The sequence below is a fragment of the Oryx dammah genome, unplaced genomic scaffold, assembly GCF_014754425.2.
Source record: "Oryx dammah isolate SB20612 unplaced genomic scaffold, SCBI_Odam_1.1 HiC_scaffold_13, whole genome shotgun sequence".
Lineage (NCBI taxonomy): Eukaryota > Metazoa > Chordata > Mammalia > Artiodactyla > Bovidae > Oryx > Oryx dammah.
The window spans coordinates 46141675-46155694 of NW_024070197.1; the positions used below are offsets into that span (position 1 = coordinate 46141675).

The 14020-nt window shown below is 38.5% G+C and overlaps 1 protein-coding gene across 1 annotated transcript; it reads right to left on the reverse strand.

The window, feature by feature from the left end:
* Positions 1 to 484: 484 nt before the first annotated feature.
* Positions 485 to 13535, reverse strand: CNEP1R1 (CTD nuclear envelope phosphatase 1 regulatory subunit 1). Its single transcript, XM_040253472.1, has 6 exons — positions 13403 to 13535; positions 12296 to 12367; positions 10031 to 10104; positions 5192 to 5301; positions 5022 to 5076; positions 485 to 1849 (listed from the first exon to the last, which is right to left on the reverse strand). Exons 1-6 carry the CDS (start codon positions 13425 to 13427, stop codon positions 1808 to 1810), a joined length of 378 nt encoding a protein of 125 aa, XP_040109406.1. The 5' UTR covers positions 13428 to 13535; the 3' UTR covers positions 485 to 1807.
* Between the last annotated feature and the right edge of the window lie 485 nt (positions 13536 to 14020).

A 14020-nucleotide genomic window follows, 5' to 3' on the forward strand; every position in this document is an offset into this window, starting at 1 on the left:
ACTCTTGGAGGAAACTAGCGATCAGTTTTTGAGAAAACCTGAATTTCCTAATTAAGCGCCAAATGTTATTAGATAATGATGAATAATAAATGGGGTTTCTCAGGTGGTGCAGTGATAAAGAATTCACCTGCCAATGCAAGACACGCAAGAGACCTGGGTTCAGTTCCTGGGTCAGGAAAATCCTCTGGAGTAGGAAATAGCAACCCATTCCAGCATCCTTGCCTGGAAAATTCCAAGGACAGAGGAGCCTGGTGGACCATAGTCCATGGCAGACCCAACTGAGTAATTGAGCACACAGCACACAGGATAAGACATATTAAAAGTACTGACAGCCTGATAAACTGTGGACCTTCAATTGTCACTTGAAATTTGCTCTACTGAACCTACAGTTAGAGTAAAATATCTCATTTGGAACTAACCTGTATCTGACACACAGTGTTTAAAATTCTTTTCAGTTACAGACTTAAACCAAGGAAAAGCCCAATCACTATGTATATATAAAGTATTTATTTTTATGCACATATTTACCTACAAAATTTACAGGAAATAAAACAATGAAGAATATATAGAATACCCTCTTAAGACTTAGTAGGAGCAGAGGGTTTATTGCTGCAGTTCAAAGAATAAAAGTTTATACATGTGAAAGCCAAGATGAACACATTTAAGATAAACGGCAGCCTTGTTAAAAATTTTTTGTCCTGTCTTTGAATTTTCAGCTTTACATTAAATGAAATTAAAAAGATTGCTCATGAAATAATTTAAACATTTTCAAAATCTTCTAGTAAACAGGTAAAAGGCACCTCCAGTTCTTTAAAATATTTACAGCAATCCCAATAGTTTAATCTGAAGGGGTATTATAGTACATGTGGCTAATATGCATACACAGTATGTCATTAACACTCTCTAAACAGTGAGAATTTTAGACTCTCGTTTGTGGCACTGCTCCCAAGTGATCCCGTGATGGAGTGGATGACCAATCACACCTGCACAATACTAGTGTAACAGCATGTCTACCACAGCATAAAATCCAATAATCTAAAACAATGACTGTCAAAGTCCCAGACAAAGTGTAATTTATAACGAAATGTGTCTACTCAGAAGCCTTTGGAGTGTTCTTAAAATCATTAAAAAAAATATAAAGTATATTTAGCATTAAATGAAAACAATGAACCTGGAAAATAGGACTACAGTGGCTGAAATTCACTATCTGGTTTAACAAAAACTGTTTCTCAAAACATCTACAATTTCTTACAACATAATGGAGATGAATTTTCCTTAGCCTAAGCTCAATCCGATGTTTTTCCTGCATTATGATTAAAAGAGGAGTACAGAGTAAAAGGCACAGCTATGAATAATAGCCGGTTTTAAAGAGCTGTGGAGATGGCAAGCAGATTTCTTGAAATACTGGTGCAGGAGAACGATGTCCACATAACATTTCCTCTTTAACATTGGCATTGACTGGCTATTTACAGTAGTTTGCAAAAATACATTATAAAAACTGGATGAGGTTCTGTTTCTAAGTTTAACTTAGTAACATATTACATACATACTTCATCTGCAAAAATCTTCGCAGGATCTGAAGTACTAAAGTGACACTAATACTGAAACACAGATAATCAAAGGTACCACAGCACTGATAATGAGAGTCATCATCATGAAGATAATCTGGGTAAATATTGCACATTTCTTGTCCGTTGTTGCTATGACAGTTACATATCCAACTGTAAAAGGAATCTTTTATGGCTTTTTGCTGTATCACTTTTTGAAGAAAGGTTGTTTTAAGTCCCAAAACAATGAGTGTAGATTGTCATTGAACATGAGGCCTAGGTTTCAAAATTAGCTTTCCTGTCTGTAAAAATGAAAAGAAAACAAGGTTAAAAAATATATATACACAGTTCTATTAAAAGTATCACCACTTTCCTAAAAGCCTTATAAGGCATCAGAACACCCCTCTATATTTAGTCAAGATTAAGCAACTAATAGTTATATCTTCAAAGTGTTCTTTGTGTAGAATTTTCTTCTAAAATCTTTAGTACTTTAAAACACACACATACAATCTTCCTGAAAATCAGTCAACCAACTCATTGGACAAAATAAAATCCAGACTTGTATAGGCTAATTTATGCTCCTTACCAAGTGGAGTCTATAAAACATAAATAAAACTGTGTATCTGAACAACAACTTTTCCCATTTTCTAACATCAAAACTTTAATTTCCTCAAGTTAAAATGCAAACCTAAGGTTGGAATGATAGACATTCATAAGCATTCATACAACTCTTCTGTATCCATGTGCAGATGGATACAGTAGGGCCAGTGTCATATTTATCCAAAAAAAAAAGTACATACCATATAATCCAAAGAGTTTCATTTCTAGGAACTTATCTGAGGAGATGCAAGTGTAAGGATGCACATTTAAGTCCTATTCTTTCATTCAGGATTTACTGAGTGCTTATCATGTGCCAGGCCTCAAGAGACGTTAAAGACCCAGTAACAAACGAGTTTCCTGTCCTCATGGAGCTTGTTCTAATGAAATATGCACAACATATACAACATGCAAAGTGTGGATGAAATTATGATGTATCCATAAAGCGGAGCACTATGTAATTAAACAAAATGGATGACATTAACTGAGATCATGCAAATAAAAAAGAAAAACAGGCCCAAGACCTTGTATACAGTTAATGTCCAATAAACGGCAGCTCTGAAATCCTAACACTGGGTCAAAGAGCAGAAATGAAACCCTGTTAACACTGTTTAGAGGTTCTTTACTCATAAACTTGATTATAACATCTTTCTCTTATAAGTACACGAGATACACAATAAAACATAAAACATGGTGATTATCTTTGGTTGCAAGGTTCTAGGTCAAAAGTGTTATCAGGATTCTGGCTCCCTCTCAAGTCTTACTTTCCCTTAATTTTTGGTAATACTTTTGTATCTTGGTAGAACTTTGATACTAAGTTTTCTACTGTTTTACTAGGGTGTAATTCATATAAAATTGTTAAGTTCTGACAAATGTATAGACCCAAGCTGCCACCTCTGAAGGCAAGCTACAGAACATCACCACCACTTACAAAGTTCCTCGATGCTTCTTTCTAAGGTCAATGGAACCTGAGCTCCCGACATAACTGCTCACCAGAGATTAACCTGCCTGTCTCTGACCTTTAAATAAACAGAATCACACAGTGTGTGTTCTTTCGCTTCTACTTCTTTCACTCAGTGTTTTTGAAACTCACCAATGCTACTATGTTTCAGCACTTTTGTATCTTTTTAACCTGCTATTATAAGATGTGTAGTATTCCACTGTATAAACATACCATGGATTTCATAAAAAGTTCTAACAAGACAAGCCAAAGTCATCCTTTCCATTTACCTCAAATTCTAGTCCTCTTACAGAAGAAAACAGTTTCAGCATAAATTCTTACATACTGTTTTTTAAATGGATTTATATTCACATATATGAATAAAAATTTGGTGCTTCTAACATGCTAATGAAGCATTTCATTTCGAAATAACCTGATGATGGGGAAGGTGGGCAGGGGTGCACATAAAAACGGCCATGAAAACAGAAAAGAATGGCCAAGAGCTGATTTACTGTTGACACCGGTCGAGGATAAATGAAGTTCATTTAGCTCTTCTCTTTGCCTTCTTATGTTTGGAAATTTCCCTAATTAAAACTTAAAAAAAAAAAAGCACCAAACTGAGCATATTGTTTATTTACTTTTTGCTCCTAACATCATGTCTTCGATGCTTCCACGTCTGTATTTACAGATTTACTTCTGATTTCCTATGATATGGCTTTACCACAGCCTATTTCAACACTCCCTTGTTGAGACACAAAAATTATTTCCATTTTTTTTTCACTACTAAGGATGTTATAATGAACAGCCCTGTGTACCTGTGGGATGGTAGGCCCAACCAGCGTAGGAGAAGAAAGGCAGAATGGTTAGGTCATGAGGCAAGCACATACTACATTTTATAAGAATGATGAAAACTATCCTTCAAAAAGGGCTTCCCTGGTGGCTCAGATGGTAAAGTTATCTACCTAAAATGCAGGAGACCTGGGTTTTGGGTTCAATCGCTGGGTCAAGAAGATTCCCTGGCAAGAGAAATGGCAACCTACTGCATCAATGTATATTCCCAACAAGCAGCGCGTGGCTGCATCATTTCACCACAATACTAGTTATAAAGTATTTAATTTTCATTAATCAGTTCATTTATAAATGAACTGTTGCACTTTGCACTTCCTCCATGATAAACGAGGCTGTCCAGTCTTCACCTTTATCCATCTGTATTTCCACTTGTGTGATATGACTTAACCTTTTCCCATTTTAAAAATGTACTATTGTCTTTTTATTATTGATTTTTAATAAGTCTTCAAATATCGTGGATACTATCCTCTACATTCTTTCACTGATCCAATTGTTTTCCTGCCCTAAAATTATTTTTGCCTTTTATTCTAATTTTCTATACTGAGTAGGTATTACTAAATAGTTTTTTAAGTTGAAGGTAAAAATGCTTTTTATAAATAAAATCAATATTGTGACATATTCTCATCATACTGATGTGTGATTTTTTAAAAAAGCAGCAGGTTCATATGTCTATAGTCTATCAATTAATCTATTACTCTATTTAAAACCCTATATACACAACAGCATGAGACAAATAACAGTAGTTTATAAAACCAACTCCCAGTGAGTCATTTTTGGCCAATAATGACCACTGTATTTCACTGAATCTAAGACAGCTTCAGTTAGAAGATGCATCATGACTTTAAGTCACTAAGACAGACTATACTCTCTATCAATTTAACTATGAGACACCACTAATTACTAGATGTATCTCAATTTTCAGGGATGTTACAGTATTTTTAAAAAAAGTGTCTTCGAATCAATGCTACAATGAATATTCTCCCTATTAATTCCATTGAGACAAATTATTTTTAACGCTTGTTTCACTTAAACCAAAGAACTTCAGTCCTTTCACATATTGTCTACAGTTTTCTAATGCAAATACTTACATCATCACAAGACATGTTGTATTCTGCTAACACAGTTCGACATCGAGCAGCTATACTGAATAAATAAAGTCAAAGGAAAATTTGTATTTCAAAAGTAAGCTTTTAACAACACCTACAGAGGTGCTTTAGTTTAGTTCAGAGAATAAAATTCAATTCATGCTAAAGGATACATTGACGGTGCAACTACTCTCTTGTGAATCCCAGCGAAGAATAAGCCTATTAGAGTGATACAGCTAATGGTGAAAAATGGATGGTTCCATAATGATGTGAAGAAGGACACCTGTCAAAAGAAGAGTTTGAAATATGAAAATGTTAAAAACCTTAGAACAGTATTGATTCCTACTTCTTTACTTGTGCATGAATACATGTAACATTTAATTCTCTAAAGTATGAGAATTTGGTGAGTTCCCTGGTGGCTTTTGGCCTTTTACTGCCATGACCTGGGTTTGATCCCTAGTTAGGGAACTGCTCCTTGGAAGAAAAGCTATGGCAAACCTAGACTGTATTCAAAAGCAGAGACGTCACTTTGCTGACAAAGGTCCATATAGTCAAAGCTATGGTTTTTCCCGTAATCATGTCTGGATGTGAGAGCTGGACCATAAAGAAGAATCAATGTTTTTGAATTGTGGTGCTGAAGGAGACTCCTGAGAGTCAGCTGGACAAGGAGGAGACCAATCCAGTCAATCTTAAAGGAAATCAACCCTGAATATTCACTGGAAGGACTGATGCTAGAGCTGAAGCTCCAATACTTTGGCCATCTAATGCAAAGGGCCAACTCAATGGAAAAGACCCAGATGTTCGGAAAGACTAGAGGGCAGGAGGGGTATGGGTAACAGAGGATGAGATGGTTGGATGGCATCACCAACTCAATGGACATGAGTCTGCGCAAACTCTGGAAGACAGTGAAGGACAGCTAAGCCTGGCATGCTGCAGTCCGTGGGATCACAGTCAGAGACAACTTAGCCACTGAACAAGGAACAAGTGGGAACTGGGATCCCATAAGCTGCAAGGCAAGGCAAAAAAAAAGGGAATCTGAAGACTTTCCCAAATCCCAGTTCTTCATATTGCTATGCTACACAAACTAATGTCTGTTTTAAATCTTCAATGCAGCAAAACAATACAGTAATATTCCCTCCATTTATTCCAAATGCTTCAACCATTACAAATTCAATTCTGTAATTTAAAAAAATACGCTACTGACAATATTTACTGAACCCTTCCTAGTGAGAAGTAATTTAAAAAGCATAAGACTACAAGTTCTGTGGACTTCCCGGGCGGTCCAGTGGTTAAGACTCCATGTTCCCAGAGAAGGGGGCTTTGATCTCTGGTTAGGAAAGATTCCACATGCCATGTGCCATGGCCAAAAAGAAAGAAGTTCTGCAGGAGGAGGGACACTGTCCTGGGCATGGCATTGCTATTTTCCCAACACCTGAAATAGGACTTGGCAAATATTGGTGCTCAGGGGCTTGCCCAGTGGCTCAATGGGTAAAGAATCAGCCTGCAATGCAGGATACACAGGAGACAGGGATTCAATTGCTGGGCTGGGGAGATCCCCTGGAGGAGGAAAATGGCAACTCACTCCAGTCATCTTGCCTGGCGGGCTACAGTCCAAAAGGTCACAAAGAAATGCACACGACTGAGCAACCACCCAGGCAAATACAGGTGCTCAATAAATATTGTTGAATGAATGGAGATGAAGCCTCTAATCTCAATGAAAACAAAAGTCAGACAGGATCTAGTTACCTTCCCTGTTAAAAAGCAGAAGTGAGCAAACTGCATACACAACCTGGTCTCAGTCTAATCACTACCATTCTCCTTTTCTCTCTTCACCTGGCTAGCTCCTACATATCCTTACAAGACTCAGTTTCAGCATCACCCTTTCTTTTGTAAAGAGACAAAACATGAGTTTGGTTTTGAAGTTACTAGATTCAGATGGCCACAGGACATTCCAGGAGGAGAGAATAATTAGTAGCTATCCATAAAAAACTTCAAGAGAAACAAAGGGCTAATTTCAGATATGAGCATAATCAGATGGTAGAAAAAAAACCAGAACCCTCCACAATTCTGAGACTATGTAGAAGGACAAGGGAACAGGATCCAGAATGGGAACAAGTGTAGGCACTGAAGCCAGACTACTGGGAATCAGAATACGGATGGAGAAGGCAAGTATTTAGAGTCTAGAAAAAGAAATCAAGTGGACTAGAAACTAAATGGGAGTAACAGAATCAAACTAAGGGCATCTGTGCTCCACTCTCATACTAAGATGTGTGTACACGTTTCAAGACAGAGAACTAAACTTAAGGAAGAACAGGGGCCTAGCATGGTACTGGTTAAATAGATTTGTCAAGTGAAGAGATGACAGGTTGAGAACATCAGGAAGGAGATAGCTCCCAGAAGGATGGGATCTTGAAGAAAGATTAATATTCCAGAGTAATGTCTTCTTAAACCCTTGAGGACAGTTCAATTCCCACAGGCCAGCTGTGTTTCATGAGCCCTGCACAATATGAGCACATACAGTGTTTTAATTTTAATTAGGTCAGCATCCGCCTTCTTTCCTCCATGGCAACAATCAACTGCATCCAAGTAGCAATCTCTTCCTTTAGTTTAGGCTCTCTTGGACTTTCCAGCTTGCCACGTTCCCTCTCCCCTTGTGTCCTCCAGCTAGCCACTGGCTTTCGAGTTTGCAACTCTTCTTACAGACACAATTGCCGTTTATTAACTCTTGTCAGGTTCGAAGTTATTAAATATTGAAATACAGAGTTGACATTTAGGCTAATAGTTACATTCTCACCTAATTTAGAGAATTACATTAACTACACAATTTTGAGCCTATTTCATATTACATTTAATTCTATGTTTTATTAAGATGTCAACTAGCTGAAATCAGCTTATGTTTTTCCCTATTAGAAGTCAGATTCATTTCCCAAGACAGACCTTTTTCTTGCCAGTCTCCTTCACTCTTCCCCTAAGGATGAGTACCAGCTATAAAGGGACACACAGGAGGATTTCTTATCCATTATAAAAACTCCTCTATTAACGTGAAATCCCATCACCAACCTCTCCTGCTCCTATTCTTTTGTGTTTCCACCTCAGTGGATAAAGTCAGAGAGATTACATGGTAAATAACCCCCTGGTTGTCCGAACTGCCATTTAGACTGCTGACAAAAGTCTTATTATTAAGTTTTTCTTCTATATAACTTAAAGGTTGTAAATAAAGCTACTGGAAATAGTTTGTCTAGTTATAGTTTAAAAGGGGAAGTAAGGTTAATTTTGTGAAAATTACAGTATCATTAATACCTAAAGAAAACTGAACTGGGAGAAAAGAAACTTCACTGAAAAACTGAAGATGATTATTTCTTCTAACAAAAAAGCTCAAGTTTTAAATTAAGGCACAAGTTGGTAGAAAGAGGTAGAAATTTCAGAAGCATGCTATCATGTTTCATTGAAGGATGCTTCAAGAAGTAACATTATGAAATCTGTTACTGCATTTGGCACAGCGATATTCTTAGACAGTGTCCAATGGGAGATCTCTCAATGTCTCCGAGATTAAACTTCAGGCAGAATTTTTTTTTTTTTAAAGATAAAATGAAGTTGAAAAAGAAGGGCTTTGACAGTTTAGCGAATTTACATGTGTTCTCTTCATGATGAAAACCATGGAACTGGCAGTGACTTCAATTCAGTTAAGTTGCCCAGTCGTGTCTGACTCTGCGACCCCATGAATTGCAGCACGCCAGGCCTCCCTGTCCATCACCAACTCCCGGAGTTCACTCAGACTCATGTCCATCGAGTCAGTGATGCCATCCAGCCATCTCATCCTCTGTCCTCCCTTTCTCCTCCTGCCCCTAATCCCTCCCAGCATCAATCTTTTCCAATGAGTCAACTCTTCGCATGAAGTGGCCAAAGTATTGGAGTTTCAGCTTTAGCATCAGTCCTTCCAAAGAACACCCTGGACTGATCTCCTTTAGAATGGACTGGTTGGATCTCCTTGCAGTCCAAGGGACTCTCAAGAGTCTTCTCCAACACCACAGTTCAAAAGCATCAATTCTTCGGCGCTCAGCTTTCTTCACAGTCCAACTCTCACATCCATACATGACCACTGGAAAAACCATAGCCTTGACTAGATGGACCCTCGTTGGCAAAGTAATGTCTCTGCTTTTTAATACACTATCTAGGTTGGTCATAACTTTCTTTCCAAGGAGTAAGCGTCTTTTAATTTCATGGCTGCAGCCACCATCTGCAGTGATTTTGGAGCCCCCCAAAATAAAGTCTGACACTGTTTTCACTGTTTCCCCATCTATCTCCCATGAAATGATGGGACCAGATGCCATGACCTTAGTTTTCTGAATACTGAGCTTTAAGCCTACTTTTTCACTCTCCTCTTTCACTTTCATCAAGAGGCTTTTTAGTTCCTCTTCACTTTCTGTCGTAAGGGTGCTGTGTGATTTCAGAGACCCTGGCAATTATGCTGGCCCAGATGGTCTATGGTATCAGTGACCAGGTTTCCATCCTGGTTCTGACATCCTCCTGTTTTTTTCTAGTCTTGGCTGCTTAGTATACTTATATCTACTATTTAATCATAATGCTTATTGCAAAGTTGTCTCGAATGCTTTACGGGGTGAGAAAAGGCATTAACAAAAGTAACTCATAGAGGAAAATGTTGCTGTATAGTTTTTAAAAGTTGGTCCTGATGACACTAAATGAACAAAATAAAATATAGTGTTTACACTGAAACATGTAATAGTGAGATACATAACAACTGCATACAAATTCAGAAATGAAAAGTAATATAAGTAGTATTTCTTAGACCTTTTTCTCTGCAAAGATACTTGACCTGCAATAGCCAGCCAAAGTTTTTTTCAAGCAAATTAATATAAGGCATATTTTTAACATGATTAATATCACTACTAGTACTAATAGGTAGCATTTGATTAATACTTTACAAAAAACAAAGCACTGTTATAGCCATTGTCTCACTTAATCTATGAAAGATTTTAAATCAAAACTTCTACCTTTTGTGTCTCGGGATCTATTAACCAGTTCCAGGCACCAGTAGCTGTACAGACAGATACCACTATAAGAAGCACTGATGAAAGATAAACAGGAAATTAGTAAGGAAATAAGCCATTAATACGATACTACTACCAGTTCTTAAACAACAGCCAGAGGGTGCAGCACTGCATTAAATGGGAAACGTGCTCCGCTCAGGAAGTAGGGAGACTTGCCACAAGACCTTGGGGAATTCTCCAAAACAATGCGAACCTTAGTAACTGAGGCGGATACTGTCCCCCTGAATTCTTTAGTCAGTGTTTCTATAGATTTATGAAATTAAAAGCAGTAGGAACCAAGGTGGTAAAACTTTAATGTAAATTTCTGTTACGTGCTTTATGCTTTCTGCAGATTCAAAACAAAAGACACTCCCAACCAAAACCTCAGTTTTTAATGTAAACAAACCAAACAAAGACTCTTTTAGAACTTGGACTAAAGAATTTTGCCTTGCAGACAACCGCCTGTTGTTGAATTAAACAAAGGTCAGTGTTAGGAGTGTGGCGCACACCAATCAGTATCAGATTTTCTTTAAGGGACTTAAGGAAAGTTGGGGTAGAATTACTGACAGTACAAGTTAGAAAGATTCTTTCTCCTCATTAAGGTAGAATTATTTTAGAAATTCTAGAGAGAGCATAAGTAAAACTTGAGAATAAATAATATTACTAAAATACTATTATACTATTAAAAATAATACAGGGGCACCAAGACCTAGTTAATGTTCTAGAGACCAAGACAGTTACTTTCTTTCAATTGGGATGCAAACATTTTTAAAATTCACAGATCAAGCTTCAAAGAGCAACAGAAATAATGCAAAACCTTAATTATCTAGAACCTCTGGTGATGCACTTTTAGAAGAGGCAAATCATAGAAAAACAATCTCATTTTAGTTATTTCATAATACTTAAAATTTCAAATACATGCTCTCAGCTCAGAACAGATTAAACTCAGTTTCTTACATTTCTATATTTCCAATAAGAAATATACTAAAGTATACAGATTTTTCTTTTCTTAAAATGAAGCAAAATCATAATCAAACCCACCAGATAGGACCTCATACACATGGGTATACTAAACAAGCTGATGTCGTTTATATGGAAGCACTGAGACTGTGAACCAGAGAAAAAGTGTACTCATTATATTACATTTTATAATCCTATACATTTAAAAAGATTCCCAAGTAACAGCGAAATAAGGTTTTCGGGATAATTCCTACGTAAACAGGAGAGCTTGAGAAAAATCATTACTACTCGTGAATTCTGACCAATCAGAATTCCTATAATGTATGATTAGCACTTTGCAAACAGATTTAATAAAAATTACACAAAAAATCATGACATAGGGAAAGACCCCTGACTTCAATAGTGCTCTTCAGTTCAGTCCTACCAACTGAACTGTACTTCAAAATAAAGTATGTCCTTCTCGGGCTTCCCTTGTGGCTCATCTGAAGTGTCTGCCTGCAATGTGGGAGCCCTGGGTGCGATCTCTGGGTTGGGAAGATCCCCTGGAGAAGGGAAAGGCTACCCACTCTAGTATTCTGGCCTGGAGAAGTCCATGGACTATAATAGAGACCATGGGGTCCCAAAGAGTGGGACACAACTGAGCAATTTTCACTTTTCACTCTTCTTGGAAAAAATTAAACTTCAGCAATGAACAGCCAAGAAATTAAGACTCTCTCAACATAAATTAACAAAGTATTTTGCTTACTGATCTTATCACTTATATATTTGTCTACATTTCCTATTTCCTATATATTTCCATGGGGCAGTAACTACAATTCTTTCAAGTCACATTTTACAGTATTGTTGAATACCACTTCCTTTAACAAACTTTACTTCAATAGTTTATAGGCAAAATTGTAAAACTGCTAAACAGACAACTGAAATTTTTATTACGTGTTCTGGTAACCAGATTTGCCATATATGTCTAACAAAATGTATGTATTTTTATATAAAAATAAAAAGTCAACCACACAAAATAAGACTATCCTTTTAGGGTTGTCAGTTTCTTTTCTTAAAATTTCTTTAAAATGCCGTTATTTACAATATTAAATAGATCTAGAACTGTCAAAACAAAAGGGAAATTATGGTTTAATAAAGCAAGCATCTGTTTGTTTTTAAGCAAGCATTTGTTAATCAACAAGTTTTAAGTGAAAGCAAATCACTGCTACGCAGAATAAAAGTATTAACTGTCAGCTTATTTTCCCTTAAAAAAAATGTCCAAGCACTTACTTCTCCAACGTCCAGTGGCAGGTTGCAAACAATGAATATATTCAGTAAGTCTCCTCTCGAAAGCCTTGAGATCTAGGTAAAAAGATTTAAGTTTTGAAATTAGCCACTCTTACTAGTCTCAACCTATTACGATGAATTTTAGATACTCTAATTGCTTCAGGTCTTGCATACCAACTTACATGTTTACTTTTTTTTTTTTTTGCACTGTTTACTTCTTTACTATGATAGCTTTACGCACTTGACAAACACTAGGTTTCTTTAGTTTCAATTTCACATAAAATGGTACGTGGAAAATCAGCAGCAGCCTCAGTCGGCGCCAAAAGCTAGAAATTTGGGGTTGCAAATAAAGGATCAAAATCAAGTCGAGTTTTAACTCTGTTGGAATCAAGAACTCCGTATTAGGATACTGTCTTACCTAGGACCAAAGTCTCGATGCCCTTATGTTTAATTAAGTTACGCTTTCGGTCTGCTCTTACTGGACTTCTGATACAGCTAACGGATGGGTAATGGAAAGACTCTCCCCTTTCCAGCCTCCCAAGAGCTTACAGATGATCTATGTGGCACTTCTGGAGCGCCGACGCCTGGTTCTACAAGACAGGGGCGTTCAAGGTGTTCCCTCTGAATGAGCAAGGTAAGGTATCATTTTCAGTTGCGCTTTTCAAACTTTAAAAAGGAGACCAAGAAGCACTCCCTTACCCCGGCAGTTACTAAAAACCAAGGCAGGAATTAGGGATACAACTCTTATCGACTATTAGAAAAAAATTAAGTGAGTTAGCACCCTACAAGGCACAAAGTACAACGGTTTGCTAACGAGTAAGAAAGAAGTAGCCGGGCGAGAAGCTCCCTGGTCCACGCACGGGGAATGCGGGGGAGCTGACGCAGCGCCTCTCCAGCGCCGGCGGAGGCCAGGCGCGCCGGAAGCAGCGCCTGGCCGTGTCCGGCCGCCCCTTGGCCCCTGGGCCGGCCCCCGCGCCCCCAGCTTCGGGCCCCGTCAGTCCATCCTTCGCGGCCTCCTCTCTCCCGACCAGGTTTCCACGATTCCGGCGCCTCCAGAGCCCCGCGAGCTTCCGGGAGGAGTTAGGGAAGGGCCCAGGAAGCGTACCCTACCTTCCGCCTGCTCCAGCGAGTTCATGTCGGGCGGCAGCTCCGGTCACCGGCGCGGCCCCGTCCGCATCTCAGCTCCGCGGTCCCTGCCCGGCTCGCAGCGCCAACTCCCACCTCTAACCGCTTCCCTCCGCCCCTCTTCTTGGCACCGCCCCTTGACTAGACCCGCTACGCTCATTGGAGGTTTCCTCCAGACCCTATAACTAAGACGGTTTTCTACTGGCTAGTTCCCCACGGCCTCGGGCACTGGCGTTGGACGGTCAGCCAGAGGGACCAAGAGTTGTCGGCGGCTGAGTTGGCGTGACACTAGCGCCGCCTCCTGCCCTGGGAAGGAACTGCAGCCTGCCCCGGAAAGTTCATTCATTCGTGTGTGTACAATTCCTAGTTTCCTGCTTGGTTCTTTCATTACTTAAATAAGCCTGGCGTGCTGCAGTCCATGGGGTCGCCAAGAGTCGGATACGACTGAGCGACTGAACGACGACGAATCCTTTAAGTACACATTTCTCCCTCGGTTATTTTTTCTCATGTCATCCAATTTTCATAAATCATAAAATGAGCAAAGTGTTCTGGAACTTAAACAAAAAAAATCTGTAAGGCATTGACTACATTTATATTTGATTA